The 22959-nt window shown below is 36.5% G+C and overlaps 2 protein-coding genes across 4 annotated transcripts in view; both read left to right on the forward strand.

The window, feature by feature from the left end:
* map3k3 (mitogen-activated protein kinase kinase kinase 3) overlaps window positions 1-3794 on the forward strand; it is a 27086-nt gene extending 23292 nt beyond the window's left edge. For all 3 annotated transcript variants that reach the window (XM_058770789.1, XM_058770786.1, XM_058770787.1), the window contains one exon: window positions 887-3794. In XM_058770789.1, the coding sequence (XP_058626772.1) occupies window positions 887-1115 (229 nt within the window). In that variant the 3' untranslated portion in view covers window positions 1116-3794. The remainder of the gene's footprint in view (window positions 1-886) is intronic.
* An 8585-nt stretch (window positions 3795-12379) lies between these two features.
* On the forward strand, window positions 12380-20792 carry gfap (glial fibrillary acidic protein). Its single transcript, XM_058768865.1, is given in 10 exon segments — window positions 12380-12915; window positions 16795-16855; window positions 16928-17023; window positions 17433-17594; window positions 17750-17875; window positions 18005-18158; window positions 18161-18224; window positions 18314-18357; window positions 18436-18521; window positions 19582-20792. Coding segments are annotated over 10 exon segments (1332 nt in total). The 5' UTR covers window positions 12380-12418; the 3' UTR covers window positions 19624-20792.
* Window positions 20793-22959: the final 2167 nt, after the last annotated feature.

Here is a 22959-nt window from a genome sequence, read left to right on the forward strand (position 1 = left end):
CCCCCACATAAACTGATTGGACAGTCTCCTGTCAGGTCAGGAAAGCATTATGACTGGCTGAAAGTCAGCTCACAAGAGTAAGCTGGGAAAAGTTTTGGTAACACTTTACTTAAAGCATTTATGTATAATGCATTATAAAGTGTTATTAAAGGATATAATGCACTATAATTATTCATAGTGTGTGTTTTAATACATTATATCTTGTCATAAATAATTATAACCAGATTTAAAATGCGTACTTTTATAATGCATTATACTTAAAGGCTTTAAGTAACGTGTTACCAAATTACCAATTAACAATTAGCTATTCAAAATGCAATTAAAAATGAACAGAAGTGTATTAGTTAAATTTGCTTCTTTGGTAAACCATTCGGAAACTTATTCTATAAAAATGTAGCCATATTTGAATAGTGGAAATTCAAAAACATACAGTGAAATGTGTGTTTTCATATTCAAATAGTTTTAGATCACATAATAAAGCTTGTAAATCTTCTTGTAGTCATACAGCAAGAACAAAACTGATCAAAGATCTTTCGGCCAGGAAAGTGTTATGATTGGCTGCAAGTTAGCTCATACGAGTGAGCTTGAAAGTTTGATGTTCTCCGGGTCACCAGATCATCTATTAGCATATAACACTACAAAACATCATTCTTAATCAGGATTTTCTTTTATTTTGCAATTAAAAATGTCTATAAACATCCATAAAACAAAATACATTTACTTGAAGCAAAATTACAAAAGATAATGAGAATATTACAACGATTTAAACAAAAAACAATCAAAATGTAATTTTGAAACACTTGGAATCTGTAACATGTAGAATATTAAATAAACAATATCATGTAACCTAACGGGTCTTTTTTCTTAAACTGTGTTGTGTGAACAGGAGTCTAGGCTGCACTGTGGTGGAGATGTTGACAGAAAAGCCCCCGTGGGCTGAATTCGAGGCCATGGCAGCCATATTTAAGATTGCCACACAGCCCACCAACCCCCAGCTGCCCTCTCACATCTCCGAGCACACTCGGGACTTCCTCCGCTGCATCTTCGTGGAGGCCAAGTACCGGCCGAGTGCAGAGGAGCTGCTCAGACATCCCTTCTCCCAGATCTTGTGCTGAGGTGTCCGTCTAGGTGCTTACACGGGTTAAAACCCCTCATTTCTCTTGTTAAAGAGTGATAAACTCAGCTTCAAAGGAAATCTGCATTTCCGCAGCATGTGACCTGCCAGCACCCAATCCAGGGTGTTGCTGGATTAGGTCGCAAAACTGGTTTCTTCTCTAATGGTTTGAAATGTGATGTCTTTGGGACAGCAGGGGGCGCTACATGACTTTCGTGATGCACATGCTCTTTATCACAGAAATAAACCAATTGAGGGTGTCACAGGATTAGCAGATGCAACAAACATGATACCGTTTGAGCCACTGAGCTGCTTCAAACCGGACCGTTTCTTACAGCAACTGCCAAATGTGCCTTCTAAAGTTTTTCAGACATCAAGAAAGTCTCCTAGTACTGAATGTTTCATACAGTCCACAGCAGAGTTATGAAGTCAGTGTTTTTATGTGCCATTTCCCCTTCCACACGGATTCCCGTGTGCGCCCATTGTCTCTATGACTCCAGGCACTTAGTGTTAAAGGAAACGTAATAATTGTGTGCCGGTTTGTTCCTGCCTTGGATGAATGAGGGTCACATGCACGTCAGTCTCGAATGGTTTGCATTCGTGATTAATCGTCGATATTGATTAATCTTCGTAGAATTGCACTTCCTTGATTTGTTGTTTGTAAGAACTGTTTTAGTCTGTTACAGAAAGCAGCTTCTTCTCGTTTTTTGACTGAGGTCAGGTGCCGAGGGTCAGGGCATGAGGTTATAGTGGTTGAAGTGTAATACGTAGTTTTGTACCGCAGTAGTGCCTTATAGTGTCCTGTAGAGAGCAGTAGTGCAGTACTTAAGATGCAGCTAATCTATAGTATTCCTATAGTGATGATGAGATGTTCAATTGGGAATCGGTTATTTTGTGTCTGGTGAGATATTGAGAGCACATTAGGTTGTATATTAGCTTTCTCTCCAGCCCTGCCAAAGAAAATGTATTTAGAAAGTGTTGTGCCTTAAGTGTCTTATGGCAGTATATTGGACTCATTTGGATCAGATGCACTTTTGAATATGAATGTTGAATATACCAAATTGTTCATTTGTTACACAGAATGTGAAGCTTTTTTCACTTTTTTTATTTATGTCCCAATGGTCAGCCATTTTTATATACGAGTATATATATGTATGTGTATAAATCTATTTTTATATAGTGACTCTGAACCGAGTTATGCTTTTAGGAACAGAAGATGAGTTAGAAACAAGAATTGTAACAGCAGCTGGTTTTGCAGAGACTACAACATGATTTTACATGTGTTTATTACTGGCTGGAAATCGAGCTCTGGCGATTTATGCCGCAAGTCACAAGTCTTCTGTACTCGTGTTTTTAAGTGTTTTATTGTGTGTCTGTTTCTGTCTGCTTTTTCACCCGAGGATATCGTGGAGAATCTCATGCAGACAGGTTGTCACAGGAAGTGACTAGTGCCTTGAATCATTCTCAGAAATGCATGTACACACAGATATTCACATTTGCTGCCACTTAGGAAGGACTTGCACAGATATTTGCCTTTATGTATTCAGAGTTGCAGTGTTGGAAAGGAAAAATAAGAGGTGGAAAAGAAAGATTTTGTTTTTATGTTAAGAAAATGAAAATGGTATTAAGGTTGATGTACACTACCTTTCACAGTTTGGGGTCAGTAATATTTTTGTGAAAGAAATAACATGTTTATTTAGCAAGGATGCATTAAATTGATCAAAAGTGACAGTAAAGATTATTTATGTTACAAAAAAATTCTACTTTATCTTTTTCTTTTTTTTTAATTGACTTTCCAGCCATCAAAGAATCTTGTATCAAGGTTTCCACAAAAATGTTAAGCAACACAAATGTTTTCAACATGAATGTTTTTTGAACATACAAGCAAATCAGCATATAAAATAATGCTTTCAGAACGATCATGTGACACTAAAACTTGAAGTAAATTAAGTTTTGCCATTATAGTAATTCATTTTTTTTTTTTTTCAAGTTATTTTTAGGTGGAAATAAATTTACATAACATTACTGTTTTTGGTGTATTTTTGATCAAATGTAGCCTTTTGTCTTTTTTTCTTTATTTTTTTTTCTTAAACATTTAAAAAAATCTTACTGACCCCAAACTTCTGAATGCTTGGATAATTCGGAATTATTCAGAATGCAGGAAGTGTAGGAAGACTAGGCATGTTTATGTGGAACTAAGAAAAGTGTGTGAAAAGGCACTATGCTTTCTTTGGAAATGTATCATGGGGTATTGCTCAAGTGAAAGTGTAGGTGGATGCCAGGGGTGAATTTCCACTCAGCTTGACGACTTTGTTTAGCTCAGGGTTTGAGTGACAGGTGTCCGTCATACGGGCACACCAACACTGACCGCAGGACCACTTGTCCTCCTTTTATATTATTTTGAAAGTATTTTGGCCTCCTCAAAAACAGTTGAATGGCTCAAATATGTTCTCAAATAGCTGCTAGTTTTTGTTTCGGCAGCTAAGAATCAGTATTGTACCAAAGATTGAGAAATGTGTCAGAGAAATGTCTAGTTGAGAACCCTGGGATAAGCAAAAGAATACGAGCCAGTAGGTTAGATACACAATATATGATTGTTTATGTATCTTGACATGAGACTTGCAGTGCAAAGTCCAGTGTATCAAATATTTTCAAATAAAACAATATGCACAAAACCACATATTTAATGTAAAGTGTGCTTGTTTTTAATCTTGAATATATGGTGTAGTTTTCAGTGTCCTCTAATACCTGTTATATGTGTTTGTTCATGATTCTTGCTAACAGTGCGTTTCTCACCATCTGTCTTTGTCTGTTTGGAGTCAGTCTAAGCCAGTCACAGTACTAACTGCTTTTCTCTGTGAATACACACCATTGTGGCATCAAGGAAAGGAGCGACTGAATTTATAGCGCTTCCTCCCCCTCTTCTCTCTGTTCAGTGAAATATAGTGCAAAGCGAAACATTATGTTCAGGCAGGAATAAAGAAGTGACTTATGTGAAGTCTAAGATGTACATTATTTCTTCACTGCATTTTTTTCCGCAGTTACTGCAAGCATTCAGCTGTCAGTGTTCCACAAGAAAGTAAAAGTGTTTTTCTTCTGTATGTTGTTAGACCAGTTGTGTCCGAGAAGGAATGCATTTCTTTTGACTTCATGTGATAAACTTGTATTTGTAGTGCACTAATGCTGCAGGCATAGACACCAAATGTGTTAATTAGAATGACTGACAGGTTTGTTCTTTGAATTTCTTCAACAGTTTTTTTCATTAAGATTAACATGCATTAACAATGAGTAAAACGTTTTATTTATTCATTTTTTTTATTACAAAATACCATAGGTATTACATGCATAATATTTATAATGTATTCTAATCCTATGTATAATTTAGCAGGTTAATTGTCATTTTTAAGTTTATTTTTTTAATTTAATTTTTAATTTGTCCTTTCAGTAGCTTAGTTTTGATAGAATTCAGTAGTCACTGTATAAAATGGTAGCTAGTGTTACCTAGTTTAAAGGGTTACTCCACCCCACAATGAAAAGTTTGTCATTAATCACTTACCCCCATGTCGTTCCAAACCCGTAAAAGCTTAGTTTGTCTTCAGAACACAAATTAAGATATTTTGAATAAAATCTGAGAGCTCTCTGACCCTCCCATAGACAGCAATGTGATTAACACGATCAACGTCCAGAAACGTAGTAAGGAGATCTGTAAAATAATCCATGTGACATCAGCGGTAAAACCGTAATTTTACGAAGCTACGACAATACTTTTTGTACGCAAAGAAAATAAAAATAACGACTATATTCAACAATTCGTCAGTGTATGCTGTTCTGTGTCAGCTGCGCCACACAGATACATTGTTTACGTCGTTTACGCTTTGATTTGAATGAAAACTGCCTATCCGCATTGTGCAGCTGACACAGAACAGCATACGCTGTTTGCGTTCAGTGGCTACTCTCCAAAATGGCGCTAGGGTGACACGGAGGAGATGAATTGTTGAATAAAGTTATTTTTGTTTCACGTTGATCGTGTTAATCACATTGCTGTCTATGGGAGGGACAGAGAGTTCTCTGATTTTATCCAAAATATCTTAATTTGTGTTCCGAAGACGAACGAAGCTTTTACGGGTTTGGAACGACATGGGGGTAAGTGATTAATGACAAAATTTTCATTTTGGGGTGGAGTAACCCTTTAAGTTTAGTTTTCCAATATATGTAGTTAATGTTTAGGGCTGCCAAAGTTAATACATAATACTGATAACATTTATACTGTTTTTCAGGCCTCGATATCTCAAATCTACCAATATGTTCATGTGTAAGCATATACAATACAAAAACAAACTCTCTTTATTAAGCTTGTTGTTTTATTTTTAATCATTTATTTATTTTGTTTTAGTTATTTTTTGGTCTTTCATTTTATTATTGTAGTTTTCTTTAGTTTTTTCCAAACACATTTTTTATATGAAAATATTGTCATTTAGTTTAGCAAAAGGTTTTAAAGGAATAGTTCACCCAAAAATGTTTAATTCTGTCATTTACTCACCCTCATGTCATTCCAAACCTGTATCATTTTCTTTCTGATGTTAAACACACAAACAAAGATATTTTGAAGAAGAACCAAACAGTTGTCCCCAATCAATGACTTCCATAGCAGGGAAAGAAATACTATGGATTTGAATACCAGCATTCTTTAAAATATCTTATGTTCAACATAAGAAAGAAACTCTTACAGGTTTGAAACAACATGAGGGCGAGTAAATGATTCATTTTTGGGTGAACTATCCCTTTAATTTAGTTTTGGTGAACTCTTGTGCACAAAACATTTGCACAACAGCGTTTGAAGCAGGACAAATGTTTCTTGTCAGCTTCTAAGCGGAGCACCTGGCTGAATTTTTTGGCAAAATTAGCTTGTGTCCTGGACTTGCTAGTTGTTGTGTTAGCCATGATTGTCACATCATTTAAATTTGTATTCCTCAGATTCTATTACACACAGTGCGATTCACAATCGACACGCACACACATAAACAAGCGTAAACGCTCACAAACGGAGTTTGGCAGATTAGTGCAGACTCCGAGTCTGGTTGTGGCTTTGTTTTGGCTGATGATCAGTCGGTGGAAGCAGCATTAGGATTCTGCTGTTCGCTCCTGCCTCATTACACTGGAGACATGAATCAGCTGTTCGACGCCTCTCAAACCAGAGGGAGTGAAACCAAGCGCGCCAATAAACAGAAGAGACTGACTAACTCAAAAAATGAGGCAGATTTGAAGAGAGAACAACTGGACATCTCTATGGAAAAGCTTCTCGTACACTAACAGACTTTTCTCTTTGAACTTTTCACCTCTCTTGAATGTTTGGTCTCAGACAGACATTCCCCCAGTTACCGAGGCTGAGGCAACCAGAGTCACCCCTGCAGATATTTATTAGCAGATCGTAACGACAGCCCCTCCATGTTAGTCCTGACACTAAACACACCAAACAGCATAAATTACAGCTGGCTTACAGTGGAAGCACTCTTTCAGAAACAGTGCGATAAAAGAGTCATTTGTATTCTAGTTGCCCTGTCAAGTCCAACCACCCTACTTGATCATTTAAGTGAGAATTTACATGAGTTTTATCTGATGCCTATTTGTTCACAGTTATTTATTATCAGAAAGTTGGAATATTTCTGGTATGTATTTTTTGTAACACTTTAGTTAAGGGACCAATTCTCACAATGAACTAGTTGCTTATTAGCATTCATATTACTGGCATATTGGCTGTTTATTAATACTTATAAAGCACATATTAATACCGCGTGATCAAATTTTAGATCCCTTAAACCTACATTATACCTAAACTTAACTATATACACTGTAAAAAGTGATAAGCTGACTTAACTTAAAAAAATTGAGGAAACCCGTTGCCTTAAAATTTGATAATTAAAAAAATGAGTTATTTGAATTGTCAAGTTCACTTAACTTTTTTTTTTTTATTATTATGTACTTAATAATTTTAAGGCAACGGGTTTCCTCAATTTTTTTAAGTTAAGTCAACTTTCACTTTTTACAGTGTACTACACTCTTAAAAATAACGACTCCAAAAGGGTGTTTTTGCAGTGATGTCATAGAAGAACCATTTTTGGTTCCCAAAAGAACCTTTCAGTGAACAGTTCTTAAAAGAACCATTTTGAAGAACATTTTAAATATCTAAAGAACCTTTTCTGCATTTGAAAAGTTCCATGATGTTCAAGGGTCTTCATAGAACCATTGATGCCAATAACCTTTATTTTTAAGAGTGTAACTATTAATCAGGAGTTTACTGAGGCAAAAGTCATAGTTAATTTTTAGTTAATAGTGAGAATTGATGCCCAAACTAAAGTGTGACTGTTTTTTTTTATTACTGAATTTTTGTTTCATACACCTGAAGCAATACATTTAACTGTCTCAGCAGTACAAAATAAGCAACACATTAAGAGCATATCATTCATGCAGACAAATATATATTTTAATATTTTTATTGAGTTTTTAAGTGCTCATGCTTATTACATTTTCTCTATAGACTGATTAGTGTTTACATTTTAAATTTGCTAATCAATAACTTGCAAATGATTCTTCATGCATATCCAGGCTTTTTGTTGACTGGACCGAGAGATGTTCAGCCGCACAAGTCGTGATTGCAGCAGTGGATGTTCTCCGCAGGTGTGCAGGACTCCTCACATGTGCGGGACAAAGAATGTGCTGGAAAAACACATTCGTATTTTAAATACATCATTTATATATGTATATAATTATATGTACACACACAAAAAAGGTACAAAAGCTGTCAGCTTATTTAGTACCTAAGAGTATTGCCAGAGTAAGTTTTTGTAAACAACTAAAATACACCATAATCTAATGTTGCCAAGGTGACTCAGCCATATTAAACACTATTCAATATATGTAACAATATTTATAATATTTAACAATTTAGGTTACTTGATATTTTAACAGTGTATGTATGTGGCCTGCCATTTTTTAAGCTAGAATAAATCTGCCTCTGTATCTGCATCTAAGCAAGCCTCACTTATGTTACAGAGGCTCAGAGCTGTAGTTTTGCCTAATAGCAGCAGGATGAGGACATGTCTCAGCACGTACCGGTGGCCTCGGTCCTGCAGAAGTTGGCAGATGGGGGGCATTCGGTTCTGACCTTGCAGTCATCGCCCACACAGGTGAAGCACTGGAGGGAGTGCACTGCACAGAGATTGACAAACAAATCATGAGCTACTGTGACACATACATGTTTTCTAACTTTTTCGGTACAATTGAGTTTAGCACAGTTAACACAACATTTCCATCCCTACTTCTCTCCTCATAGTACTGAATTCCAATCCAATCATCAGTAGTATAAATCTCAGGCAGGTCTGATATTCAGCAGTTAGAGATGTTAACTCACCAGTAGTGCTGCACACAAGCATCAGGACAAGAGCGCAGACCAGAGCCTTCATGGTTTCAGCTTTAGCAAACTCCTTTTGAAGCAATACAAAGGGTGTTAGTCAGTGTCTGGAAAACTGCAAGAGTGTCTTCAGTTATATAGTCTGCTTGCTAAAGTGAAAGATGTTATGGTGAGAAAATGGCATGATGGCAATGTTGCAGTGCAGGTTGGGATAATTAAATACCTTTGGGCTAAATATTGTTATTGGCTAGAAATTACATTAAATAATAAGTGTTTTAAGTAAGTAAATTTAAACAAAATCTGAAAGAAAGAAAAAAAAGTTAAATAAATGAGAAACACCCTTGAAAAACAGTCCTATAAAACAATTAAATAGCTGCTATATGCAGCATTTTATTTCCGCAGCGATAGAGAGACGCGTGAAAATGTCCTGGGGTGTTTTTTGTTCTGAAAATTAAAATAGACGTTATGAGGTAGCTATGTGCCACATACTGTATATACAGTATTTTCCTGAGGCAAAATTATGCTGTGAATGAGTCTCAAGCCCTGCAGACAAACATGACATTTAAACAAGATGTTTGGAATTTCAGCTGTAGGTTCAGCAGAAAATATTTCCATTCCAACATCAATGATATTTGCATACAGGTATATATTGTACTTCTACAATTTACTAAAATACATTTGAACTGAAAAGCCTTTTATCTAAGTTCATTAAAACTTTTGTATGTGTACATTATTTGATGTTCAGAAGATTCAATATTAAAATTACAATGTTCTTATCAACCTTAACTGCCAGCAGATTTGCAACAGGTCATAAATATATATAACATGCTTTTGATTTCACATGTTCAGAAATGTTGAGAGTAGACATGTTTGGCTTGCTATAGAACTCAAGAATGAGGAAAAAAGAAATATGTCACATTTCTACATTCCAGCTCTTAATGTTGCAGGGAAATTGCAGTGGTTTTATATAAATATTTTATATATTTACATGTATGTATATTAAATATTTATATTATATAATGTTATTTTGGTAACACTTTGTTTTAAGGACCAATTCTCACTATTAACTAGTTGCTTATTATTAGCATGCATATTACTAGCATACTGGCTGTTTATTAGTACTTATAAAGCACATATTACTGCCTTATTCTGCATGTCCATGTTCAAAACCCTTTAATCCTACCCCATACCTAAACTTAATAACTACCTTACTAACTATTAATAAGCAGCAAAGCAGGTGTTTACCGAGTCAAAAGCTGTGGTTATAGTTTAGAGTGAGAATTGGTTACCGATCTAAAGAGTGATCGAAGGATCATGTGACACTGAAGACTGGAGTAATGGCTGCTGAAAATTCAGCTTTGTCATCACAGGAATAAATTACATTTCAAACTATATCTGTTTTTATATGACAGTTATTTAAATTGTAATAATAGGACACAATATTACCATTTACTGTACTTTAAATCAAATTAATGTAGCCTTAGCGTTCGAGTGAGTATATAGACTTTCAAAAATAAAAATAATTGTACTGATACTGACTTTTGTAATGTAGTATACATAAAACAGCATACTTCCTCACATATAATGCTATATAATAATAGCCTATAATGCTTTCTAAATATATGTTCACTTGGCAAAAGTTGTTAACAATTCCATAAATGAATGGGTGGCACAGTTGAACCACTGACACATCTTACCCCATTCTTCTCTATGTTGAATTTATGCCCCATAACTAACTTCTAATATCTTCCCCACTTTTCCTAATCAACCATCCTTCATAGCCTGCATTCCCACTGGATCTGACCGTCCATCCATAACAATCCTGCAGTCTGCTGGTCATCAGTGCTGGCTGCTAATGAGCTCATCTCCTACAAATCTGATTGGTGGGTGTGTTGTTTTCTGTCTGGCTGTGAGTCTAGTGCCCCAATGTCTCTCTGGCCTTGATACACTTACCTCTACTACTTTGTAGACTGCTGATGGGGCATGAGCCAAACCATTTATCAAAACAATCTGTCCTTTATCTTTTGCACTTCAGAAATGTATAGTATAAATCTTATATATTTATACTCATCTTATAAATTTATTAGTAAAATGTCTGCGCTACACTCCCATACACATCTGTCAAGTAAGCTTTTCAAGGCAAGATTTTCAGTAGGCCTAAATATTGAGTCAGATTTCTGAGTTTCAAAGTCATTGTATGACGACTTGGAATAGGCTACAGCAGATGAGGCATATTGCCTACTTTCATGATGCTTTGACCAGTGTTTAGTATTATTTATGTATAATTATAGTATTTATTAATCATTTGAAATGCAGTTGTCACGGTTACTCTACTCTCTCTCATCTGCACCAGAATTTGGAAAATGCAGCTGAACTGTTCAGTGCAAACTCATCGTAACACATTCAAGTAATTTAAATTAAACTTATATATTGTAAATAGAAATAGACATACATACTTAACAAAATATATTAGTCCAGGTGATATGTGCACTTTTTCATAAAAGCATGAAGGGCCCTGAACATTTTCAGAAATGGAGCCATCAGAAAAACACCTTGTGGTTGCCATGGTGACCATTTTACTTTCCGCCATAACCAAATTACAGTGGGGCAAAAAAGTATTTAGTCAGCCATCAATTGTGCAAGTTCTCCCAAATAAAAAGATGAGAGAGGCCTGTAATTTTCATCATAGGTATACCTCAACTATGAGAGACAAAATGAGAAAAAAAATCCAGAAAAATCACAATGTAGGATTTTTAAAGAATTTATTTGCAAATTATGGTGGAAAATAAGTATTTGGTCAATAACAAAATTTCATCTCAATACTTTGTTATATACCCTTTGTTGGCAATGACAGAGGTCAAACGTTTTCTGTAAGTCTTCACACACTGTTGCTGGTATTTTGGCCCATTCCTCCATGCAGATCTCCTCTAGAGCAGTAATGTTTTGGGGCTGTCGCTGGGCAAAACGGACTTTCAACTCCCTCCAAAGATTTTCGATGGGGTTGAGATCTGGAGACTGGCTAGGCCACTCCAGGACCTTGAAATGCTTCTTACGAAGCCACTCCTTCGTTGCCCGGGCGGTGTGTTTAGGATCATTGTCATGCTGAAAAATGCTTATTTCAATTTACAAGAATGATTTTTAATAGTTTTATTTAACAACACTGACTTTGAGTGCTTTTTTTTTTCTTTTTTTGAGCTTCCATTTACATTTTATGACCGAGAGCAGCTCAGGCATTTTTCAAACTGTCTTCTTTTGTGTGACATGAAGGTGAGTATATGATGACTTAAGTTTCATTTTGAGCGAACTATTCCTTTAGTAGCTAACCAGTGGGAGTTGTATAAAGTTAAATGAGTCAAATCTTCTGGTTACTTGATTTTTCTGGTAAACAGATATGAATCAGTGGTGCTGAAAAGCATGTGTGGTGTTCCCAGATCAGCACAAAAGAGAGCGGCAGACTCCTTTTATAACAAAGAGTTACGTAATCACCCCAGTGTTCCGTGACATCATTAAAAGCCCTCTTGGAACGACAGGAAAAACTCTGACCAAGTAGCAGAGGAACTCCAAATTAACTTAAAAGGTACAAAGCAGCACTTTTTTATGGGGTGAGAAAGAACAGTCAGATATCAGCGCCATTACAGTCTGTCTCTGTGTGTATGTGTTCCAGCAGTGGCATGAATATGATTTTCTCTGACCGACTGTGTGCACCCCACACCAGAGACACAGACAGAATAGAGTGAAAAGAAGCAGTCAGGAGACTGGGTGGACAAGCACAAACAATTCCGGGCTCACATACACACCCCCTGGCCTTTGGCCTCCCCATTGGACCCCCTCTCTCTCCCCCGCCTTCTCTATAAAAACCCAAAGTTCACCCACACTCGATCTCATTTTCCTCTGGCATGGAGCCCCAGCGAACTTTCTCGTCCTACCGAAAGCGTTTCGGGACTTCAGGCGGCTCCCCGTCCATGGGGGTCACCAGCCGCCTAAGCACGGGCCGCCTGTCCCTCCACAGCAGCCCACGCCACCTGACCTCCAGCCCCATCACAATGTCCACCTCGCGCCTGTCCCTGGGCGGAGAGCGGCTGGACTTCTCTGCGGACTCCCTGCTGAAGGCCCAGTACCGGGAGACACGCACCAATGAGAAAGTGGAGATGATGGGGCTGAACGACCGCTTCGCCAGCTACATCGAGAAAGTGCGCTTCCTGGAGCAACAGAACAAGATTCTGGTGGCGGAACTGAACCAGCTGAGAGGGAAGGAGCCCAGCCGTCTGGGGGACATCTACCAGGAGGAGCTGAGAGAGCTCCGCAGGCAGGTGGATGGTCTCAACGCTGGTAAAGCCAGACTGGAGATTGAAAGAGACAACCTGGCCTCAGACCTGGCCACTCTTAAACAGAGGTAAGGACAGATCTGTTGTGCCCGTTTAAAGTGCCCTCCCAGAGTTTTGAGCCAGGTGGATATTGAATGGAATTTTCCAAAAAAAAAAAAGATAATAAATAAAACACAAAATAATAATATAATATTATTGTATCTTGCACCTTGTTTTTCTAAAACGTGTTTCAGACTAGGGTACTTCAAGGGTTATATAGTGTATTGTATAATATATAAATGTATTTAACCAAATATAAAAATTGTCAAATTAAAGATTATAGATTTATATTTTTCACAAAATGTTTTGAATGTATTTGAATATTAAAACAAAAATTAAGACATTAATATTAAGATCAATATTAAGACAAAATATAAGACAAATATATACATCTATTTTACAATTAAATTAAATTAAAAATTAAAATATAAACATGATACAAATTAAACATGATATAAATTAAAATATAAACATGATACAAATGCATATACTTTTGCAAAAATAAAATTATTTTATATTGTTTTTATTTTAGTCTGCACAAGAAGATTATGCAGAGCAAGGCTGTGTGATTTAATTTACAATCAAAGAGATACTTTTTTTTAAATTCAAAACTGTATGAACTTTGATCTTTAGAGTAACTTCTGTTGACATTACATTTACATTTATACAATTGGCAGACACGCTTATTTAAAGTGACTTGCACTGCATTCAAGTGAGATCATTTATCAGTTCACTTTCAAAAATGAAAAGGAACCCAGTGAGAAACAAAAACTACCCTGATTTGTAGGTGTCGTGATGAAAACAACTGGCAACACAAAGTTAGAATCATTATAACCAATGTGTCAAAGTAAAATACAGCCTAAAAAGGGTGTACTTGTGTATGAGTAGATGTGCCTAGCTGGAGTGGAGGTATCACACATTCCAGGACACATCAACAAGAACGCCAAGAGCAACAGGAGAACAATGTCACAAAAAAGGTCAATAGCCATATGCAAGAAATGCCATCCTGCCCTTAAGAAGAGCTTTCATATGGGTAAAGAATCTCTTAAGAATGGCATTTTTCCACATCAGCACTATTGCCACAACTTCAGTGTTACTATGTGAATTTATAGCACCCCAACTCTGTTTTCAATGAGAGGCTCCCCATTTCTTACTCTCATTCGATCCCACGCTGCCTCTCTTTTCATTCGCTGAGTGGTATGGGGGCAGGGAGGGGCACAATACCCCGGTACAGCTTCCACAAAGACTGAACACTCCCAGTTCAGATGTCCTGTTGTTAGAGAAGAACCACATTTTTAACCTTTTTTACATTTTACACTCACTGGAATCAGTGTTTCCCATACCAGATCATTCAGAGACCAAATCTGATTCAAGATACAAAGCGAAAACATTCATAAGAATCTCTTATGACAGGAAAATGCATATTTTTTTTCAATCACTAAACTTTATTTTATTTAATGCAATTCTCTATTTAATATCTGTTGAAACATTAGTAACATTTATATGAAATAAAACTGAAATCAGAAACTATGGTAACCTAAAGTTGCATTAGGACTAAGCTGTGCATCCAAATTCAAAGTGATTATTTTTGATGTACATGCATTACCTTTATTTGCATGCTCAAACTAGACACTATTTGTTTGGAATTGTTGATATGGATGTAGCTGCTCAGGTTAGAAGGGTGTGTATGAAAGGCAGTGCATCTACTCCACCCCGTGGGAAAGAGCAGTAGCTGCAGTGTGTCTGTGAGCAGTTAATGATGCACGAGTGATCCGTTGAATCCTGTCCAGCCCCCTGCTGCAGGTCTCACCACACCATCATAGGACACCTCCACTGTGAGCCTTTCATTACAACTGTCAAAACTGATTTATCATAAGTAACTCTTTAGAATACACTTTGAGGGCAGATGAAATTCACAGATCACAGAACATATTTTGACGTTATGACCGGTATATATTAAATGTCCTACCTATAGGCTCTTATGCTGCATTTATTTAATCAAAAAACGTTAAAAGTAAAAACAGTACTTTGAAATACTCTTACAGTTTAAAAATGTAAGATGTTAATACATTTTAAAATGCAATTTATTCCTGTGATGACAAAGCTGAATTTTCAGCATCATTACTCCAGTCTTCAGTGTCACATGATTCTTCAGACATATAGGGGTGCAAAGGGGTGGAACATTTCTAGTAAATTTTCAGAAACTTTTCAAAAATTCCTGGAATGTTTAATTACTGTAATGGTTCCGAAATTTACTGGATTTTACCAGTTTTACATCTTTTTGCAACTCGATTCAGAAATCATTCTAATATGCTGATTAAGAAACATTTCTTATCAATGCAGGGCTCGCAAAATCGCTAGCCCGACGTCCCAGGGCTATTGTGTTTTCCAGTCGGGCTACCAAAATGTATCACTGCCTGCCTGGCGGGCTCCTTAAATACAGTCCTTAAAAACTCTGAAAGTGAGTTGTATCAAAATTAAGGCCTTAAAAAGTTTTAAGTACGTTAAATGGTATAAGAAATGTCTTAATTATAATTTCAAGAGGTCTTACAGTTGGGGACGGAAAGACAAGAGTCGTGATACGGCAGGATTAAACTTCAAAGCGCCACTTCGTGGCAGAGAATGAATTTGCATTTCCAATAAGCCTTTCTTGCTGTTTATGCTCAGATCAATGCAAATATCAACTCATGTTTTTACACAGCAAACACATAGAGTTGTAAATGAGAAAGAAGTTAATGTGCCTTCTAAAAATCTAAACAATTAAGACAGTAATATTTATACATATTTAACATAACATAAAAATATAGCCTGAAATGCTGTTGTATAAGATTTTTGTTTTTGTGAAAACCTGTATCTGAACTGTAAATCATGTAATTTTATGGCTCAAAACTGTATGTTACCATAGACATTGTCCAACCCCGCTCATTCTGTGTTCATTTTTACTTGTGCAGCTCTTAAAATGGGTCATAAATTGCCTTAAATTTATTTAAAAAAATTCTGCAGATACCCTGTAAATAGTGAAATGAGATTCCTTCCTTCATATTTGTTGATATTTGTGTATTGAAAATATTTTTGATTGACATTTAAACTCCTATCTGATTTTCTATATTTAAAAAAAAAAAAGATATTTTTTTTAATTCGGGCTAGTTAAATTAATTTTCGGGCTACCAAAATCCGAAGAGTACCTGCCCGAAGGGCTACCAGGGATTTTGAAATTTTGCGAGCCCTGCAATGTTGAAAACAGCTATGCTGCTTAATATTCTTGTGGAAACAGTGATCAAATGTTTTTCAGGACTCTTTGATGAAAAGAAAGTTCAAAAGAACTGCATTTATTTACAACATAATTTTATTTGTAACAATGTAAAAGTCTTTACCGTCACTTTTGATCAATTTTAAAAATATTAATTTCTATCAAAAAGTAATACAAACAGTGAAGCGGTTGGAGTTCCGATATCACTAGAATAGAATATCGCACTCCTCTCAGCCAGAGAGGAGGACCAGAAAGAAGTGTTATATATATATATATATGTATGTATGTGATGATGTGTGTATATATATATATATATATATATTTATATATGAAGATATATATAAACAATTATAGAATTTTATAGAATATACTCTTTTAAAATTCTTTTTATACATCCCCGACAAGTGACTGTCTTTATGACCGTCCTCCTAGGCCTCCTAATTTGCTGGGAAGGTGTTTTTTTTTTCTCTCAAATGATTGCTTCAAAAAAAAATTTTTAATAAATAAATAAAAATAAATATAATAACTTCCTATATACATTTTCAAGAGGGGAAATAGTTCTTTGGGTTCTGCAAATCTTGAATATGTGGACAACTATTGGGTGTAGAAATTAGGGTAGAATCCTTTTTTTAGATATGTTTTCTTATCTGTCCTCCAGACTTCAAGATGAAACTGCCCTACGGCAAGACGCAGAAAACAACCTCAACACCTTTAGTAAAGTAAGGAGCACTCCATTCCCGTCTCATGAATAAGTTATCATATTGCTGTCATGAATTTCACTTTGATTCCAGGATGTGGATGAAGCAGCTCTGAACCGCGTACAGCTGGAGAGGAAGATTGATGCTCTCCAGGATGAGATCAATTTCCTGAAGAAGGTCCACGAGGAGGTGTGTTATCTCTCCCACTCTCTCCACATTATACCGCCACTTCAGCCCCGTCTCCTTTCATTTTACTCCAACTGGCATATCTGTCTTAAATCTGTTCATTTAGAAATATAAAATTCTTAGAAACGTTAGTCATCTAATTAGTTTTCTTCAAGACTGGTCACAACTTTGTAAATTCAGTTAAGGTAGATTGGTCTTATTTGTATTAGAAAAGTATGACTGACTACCCCTTGGCAACTGCTAGTTGCTCAAACTATTTCTTAAGACGCAGTCTTAACATGGCGGCAAAGTTTATGCAACTGTGCACAAACAGATTAAAACGTAAGTCCTAAAGATCAGATTAGATCAGACTCCATTATATTCACCTGTAAACTTCTCTCCCTCCTTCACCCTTCTTCCTTGCTCGGTGTAGGAAATGAGGGAGCTGCAGGAGCAGCTGATGGCCCAACAGGTTCATGTGGATCTGGATGTGTCTAAGCCAGACTTAACCACTGCCCTGAAGGAGATCAGAGCTCAGTTTGAGGCCATGGCCACCTCCAATATGCAGGAGACCGAGGAGTGGTATCGCTCAAAGGTTACATGAACACACATGCATTCTCTTTAGTGGATTTTCTCTATTAGAAGATTTTATGTGCAAAATTTTATTTGTAATATAATATAATATAATGTTTCTACACCTTTTTTAATAATAAATGAATAAATAATAGTATTTATGATTTATTTCATTAGTTTGTTGATCTGACTGATGCAGCCAACCGTAACGCAGAGGCTCTGAGACAAGCTAAGCAGGAGGCCAACGACTATCGTCGACAGATTCAGGGCCTGACCTGTGACCTGGAATCTCTTCGTGGATCTGTAAGTATTCACCAGACTTATTCAGAACAACAATAACGACAAATTCAGCCATGACTGTAGAGCGCAGTACTTGACAGCAAAGTCGTCATCCTCTCAAAACCATTTCAAACTTCTCACTCTGTCTTTAAGAACGAGTCCCTGGAGCGTCAGCTGCGAGAGATGGAGGAGCGTTTCTCCATAGAGACGGCCGGTTACCAGGACACTGTGGCCCGTCTGGAGGATGAGATCCAGATGCTGAAGGAGGAGATGGCCAGACACCTGCAGGAGTACCAGGATCTGCTCAATGTAAGCTGGCTCTGGATATTGAAATTGCCACCTACAGGAAGCTGCTCGAAGGAGAGGAAAGCAGGTGATGAGAGGAGAGAAATGGCATCAGCCACAATAATTTGAGGAAATAAATTCAAATATGATTAAATGAATATCTTCCACCTCTTCTAGAATCACTGTTCCGGTGCAGAACTTCACCAACTTACAGTTTAGAGGTGATTCATCACCCAGTTGTTGATTTCTGCTTGAATTAAATGTCTCTGTATAACATTTGTGTGTGTGTGTTTTGGTAGACACCAGCTTGGACACTAAGCTGACTCCTGAGGCGCATATGAAGAGGAGCATAGTTGTGCGAACCGTGGAGACTCGTGATGGAGAGGTAAACACTAGGAGGCGCTCTTCATCAATCTTTAAATATTCAAAAAAGTTTTTGACACCCAGTTTACATGAATACACATCTACTTCATCACCAGCTGATGACATTTTCTTTTCCAATAATCTCACAAAAGAATTAAATGAACAATTCTTTCATTCATTTTATTAACTGATTCATTCTTTCATATATGGCATTAAGGCAGAAGTGTCCAAAATGTTAACTGTTATAGTTGTTATAAATTCATTGTAAACCACGGCTTCATGAAGCTTATTGCTTTTATAAAACGGTCATTCCATATATGTAGTAAGGTTTCACAAAATAAAACAGAGCAAATAAGTGTAATGATATTAATAAAAACAGTATTCTTCCACCAAACAATGTAGTTCCTCAGAAACGGTTGTGGTTCCAATAAAGTGGTTGCCGAGCAACACACAAACGTAAACAAAGGTGTATGTTTATACTGTAATTTACATCAACTTCGAACTTGGCTCAACCAATCAGAATCGAGGACCGGAACTATCCGTTTTATAATATTATATTTATATGTTTAAATTAACATTAACTAAGATTAATACATGATCTAGAAGTACTTTTTTTAGTTCATGTTAAAGGGATAGTTCACCCAAAAATGAAAGTTCTAAAATATCTTAATTTGTGTTCCAAAGATGAACAAAGGTCTTATGGGTTTCGAACGACATCAGGGTGAGAAATTCATGATATAATTTTCATTTATGGGTGCAAAACTGTCCCTTTAACTACTGCAGTTAACTAATACTAACAAATTTTGTAAAGTGTTACCATTTTTTTCAGCCAATTTCATTTAGATTCTCTAGATGCAATGCAATGCAAAAAAAAAAAAGGATGAATTAGAAATTAAGATATGCTTTCCCCAACGTCTATGGCATGGCGGGCCAAATGAAAGGTCATTAACTGATTTATACTTAAATCAGCCAACTATAGCCTTGGGCATCTCTGCATTACAGATTTGTATATTTATCTTTTTTTATTTGTTCACTGTTTTCTGTTTCAACTAAAACTAACCTGTGCAATCTCTCTTTCAAAGATCATTAAGGAGTCCACCACGGAGAGGAAGGATCTGCCGTAATCAGTCTCAGACACTGGATTGGATGCAACTGAAGAGTTCATCACTAAAGCTTCGGGATGCTGTGATCAAATATGTGATTTCTTGCCAACTATCCCTGCTTATTCTCTCCTAGTCTATATAGTTCCTGGGAACTATATTCAGTTATATTAGCCACTATTAGCAATAAGCAACTGCATTTTGATCTCTTTTTCTCCCTGGGATTCTCTCTTTATCTGTCTTTATATGTGGCAAAGTGTCTTTGCATGATATTAGACTAGTTTATCGCCGATTGTGCCATAAAAAGTCATGGTTGAACAGATGAAAGTAGAAAGTAGAACAAGATGTAGCTAGTGGTCAGAGCGGGTGCACGGGGAATATAGTATTTGTCAAGCACAAACTGTAGAGAATACATTCTGAAATGTATTGTAGTCTTTATGTACTAGATGAAGAAGAGCAGGATTGAAAGTTTTTGAATCTAAATGGTCAGTGTTAATGTAAGGCAGATGGAAACTATAACATAAAGGTCTTTGTGAGGGTTTTAAAGGAATGATGGATTTTGTCAGCGGTGCTATATGAACATTTTACCCCACATTTTCTCTCTTTCACTGTGTATACGCAAGGTTTTGCACAGTAGCTAACTAAACCATCTCTATGGACCCAGGTTAAAATGCTTTGAAATGCTTGTTGACTGTTAATTAACTTGTAGAAAACATATTAATAGTAAATTTTAATCAACAAAAAACAATATCTTACTGAACTCATTATGTAAACGTCTGACATATTGTCTTAAGGTGCAGTCTTATTTACCACTGATCGATGAAATTTTGGTGAATTCCAATAGTTTCATTAGGAATTTGTGTGATATGGAGTTTCCCATGCAGATTGTGCTCATGTTCAAGTTTGCAACATGAATTCACAGCACTGACAAACAGGAAGCTGCTTGGTTTGAAAGTGACTTCTGTGACCTTCATACATCTCCACACTATTGAAAATAGATAGTTTTGCATGCAAAATGTAGCTGCAATTTGGCTAATGTGACTGTACATTTACTAAAAACTCATACTGTCAGGAAACACTGAACTATGTTTTCAGCTGAGGAGGGCTAACTTTCACACTACTGCTGCATTACGAATTGGACATCACTTTATTGTGGTGTCTAATATTGATATACTAATAAAAAATCATTTTTATTTGGTAGCATGTGTTCTGTTTATCTGTTTATGTTTCTGGGCTTATCCACCTTATTTTGCAATTTGGAAGAAAGATATTTTCTGTCAATGTGTGAGATGTAGAAGGTTGACATCTAAAAGAATAGTAAGGTGCAGGAAACAGTAAAACTTCTTGTGGTGTGTTTATAATTACAATAATAGCGTTCGCAAAATGAAGCAGCTTAACTGTTTTTGTACAGCTAAAACAAGTGAAAAGCAGATGACACAGGAAGTCTCGCACATTCAAGTTACAAAATTCCACACCCGCTCTTACGTTAAAAATAAGGTGGATAAAAGAGGACTTCTCAACACAAGCACATCGGCATTGCAGCTGATGCATTCAGACTGACTAATAATGACTTAAAACTTAACTAAATAGGAAGTGACAGTGATCTTCTGTCACATGTGAACGTGTCAAGGGGGCAGAAGGTTTGAGTGACAGCTATGTGTGACAGAGTCACTGATAGGGTGTGGATCCAGGGGCGTAAATTTCATCTGGGACAATAAACGTAAAATTTCTCAAGAGCAATTTTTGAAGGGGACACAAATAATACAGCCAAAATTGTACTTGTAAGGATAGATGTGTACACAGCATGGAGACCATGTTTAAATATGAGTTCATGGTTCACCACGCGGTCATATTATAATTATTATTTTGCTTGTAATGATATTTTTAGGGGGGACAAGCCTCAGATAGGGGGGGGGGGGGGGATTTACGCCTATGTGTGGATCCCACGCTTAGTTAGAGGGGATTACACGCAGGGTATATAATTTACTGTAGAACTAGGTTTGCTCCTATATAAGGTTCCTTTGCCCTGGATATCAAGATAATGAATTCCTCCTAGGTAGAGCAAGAGTAATGAAATTCAAAGACAAAGAACATTCTCAAAAATCTTTTCACAGGTTTATAAAAGTGAAATCTCTCACTCTCGAGTACATAACGACGTCTTCTAAGGGACCCGTGTAAAGTCACACACTCATTCTAAGTCTCAGTATGATATACAGTACGTAATATTCAATATTTATTGGCAGAAGTGAGAATTTATATTATAAATACAGCACTTATTTCATTACTTGCAATATCATTGAATATTTAGGGGTCAAATGATTTTTAATGACGTGAAAATGAAGGCAACGAGATTACAATGCATAAATTCAAGGTGACAGCATTCTGAATGGAAATGGCTCTTCTAACATGAAAAAAGAACACTCTTTACCATTGCAGTCTCCTTGACGACAAACTGCAATGGGTAAGCTAGCTTATCTAATGGTAACCTATAAAAATGAGGATAAAAAATGAATAAAGACATGACTGTGGGGTATACAGATAAAGACAGAATATATTTTTGTCTTCTTAGTGGCAAAGCAAGTAAGAAAACAAATGTTATTGATGTTAAGATGTATCTACATGGAACTTGACGTTCAGTATGTGGGTCAAAGTCATGTTGATTCGGTAGCCGATCTGAAGGTCCGGCTTCCTTAAAATAATAATCTCAAAAAGAGTCATTCGTTTGCGAATTGGGCTGCATAGGGTACATTCTCACACTTTCTGTGACCCACAGTTTGAAACCCACTGTTCTAACAGAATGGACAGAAACTGAATTTAATGGTTCAGACCCCATGTGTATATAGAAAACCTAATATGCTGAGAAATATGACTTTCCACAACATGTCCCTGGCGAAATCTGGGAAAAAATGTTTTTTAGCCAGCTGGGTAGATATCCTCAAAAAAAAAAAAAACACCATGCCAACAAATGTCCTAATCAAAACTCATGAAATAAAGTGTCATTTCAGAACATCAAACTTTGAGGTCACTGAAACATTTCACAGCAATGCTAGACATTCACAGAGGGGGGCACTGAGTCGACAGAACTTGGCTTGAGTTGAGTCCTATGTGAAGAAATTGGGGCATATTGGATGAGTCATTTGGAGCGTGGCAACTCTAGAACAAGGGCAACTGAGAGGCATAATTACATGCTGTCCTCACTGATCTTAGATATCTGGAAAGGAGTGCTTAGAATAATGTGTGATGTATAGTCTGATAGCATCTGGATGTTTAACTGATTCCAAGTTAAGCACTGCACTAAGAAATAAATCATTAGGCAGCTTGACTTATTTCTGGATCCAAGGATAATATGGGCATGAGAAA

This window comes from Onychostoma macrolepis, chromosome 03, assembly GCF_012432095.1.
Source record: "Onychostoma macrolepis isolate SWU-2019 chromosome 03, ASM1243209v1, whole genome shotgun sequence".
NCBI lineage: Eukaryota > Metazoa > Chordata > Actinopteri > Cypriniformes > Cyprinidae > Onychostoma > Onychostoma macrolepis.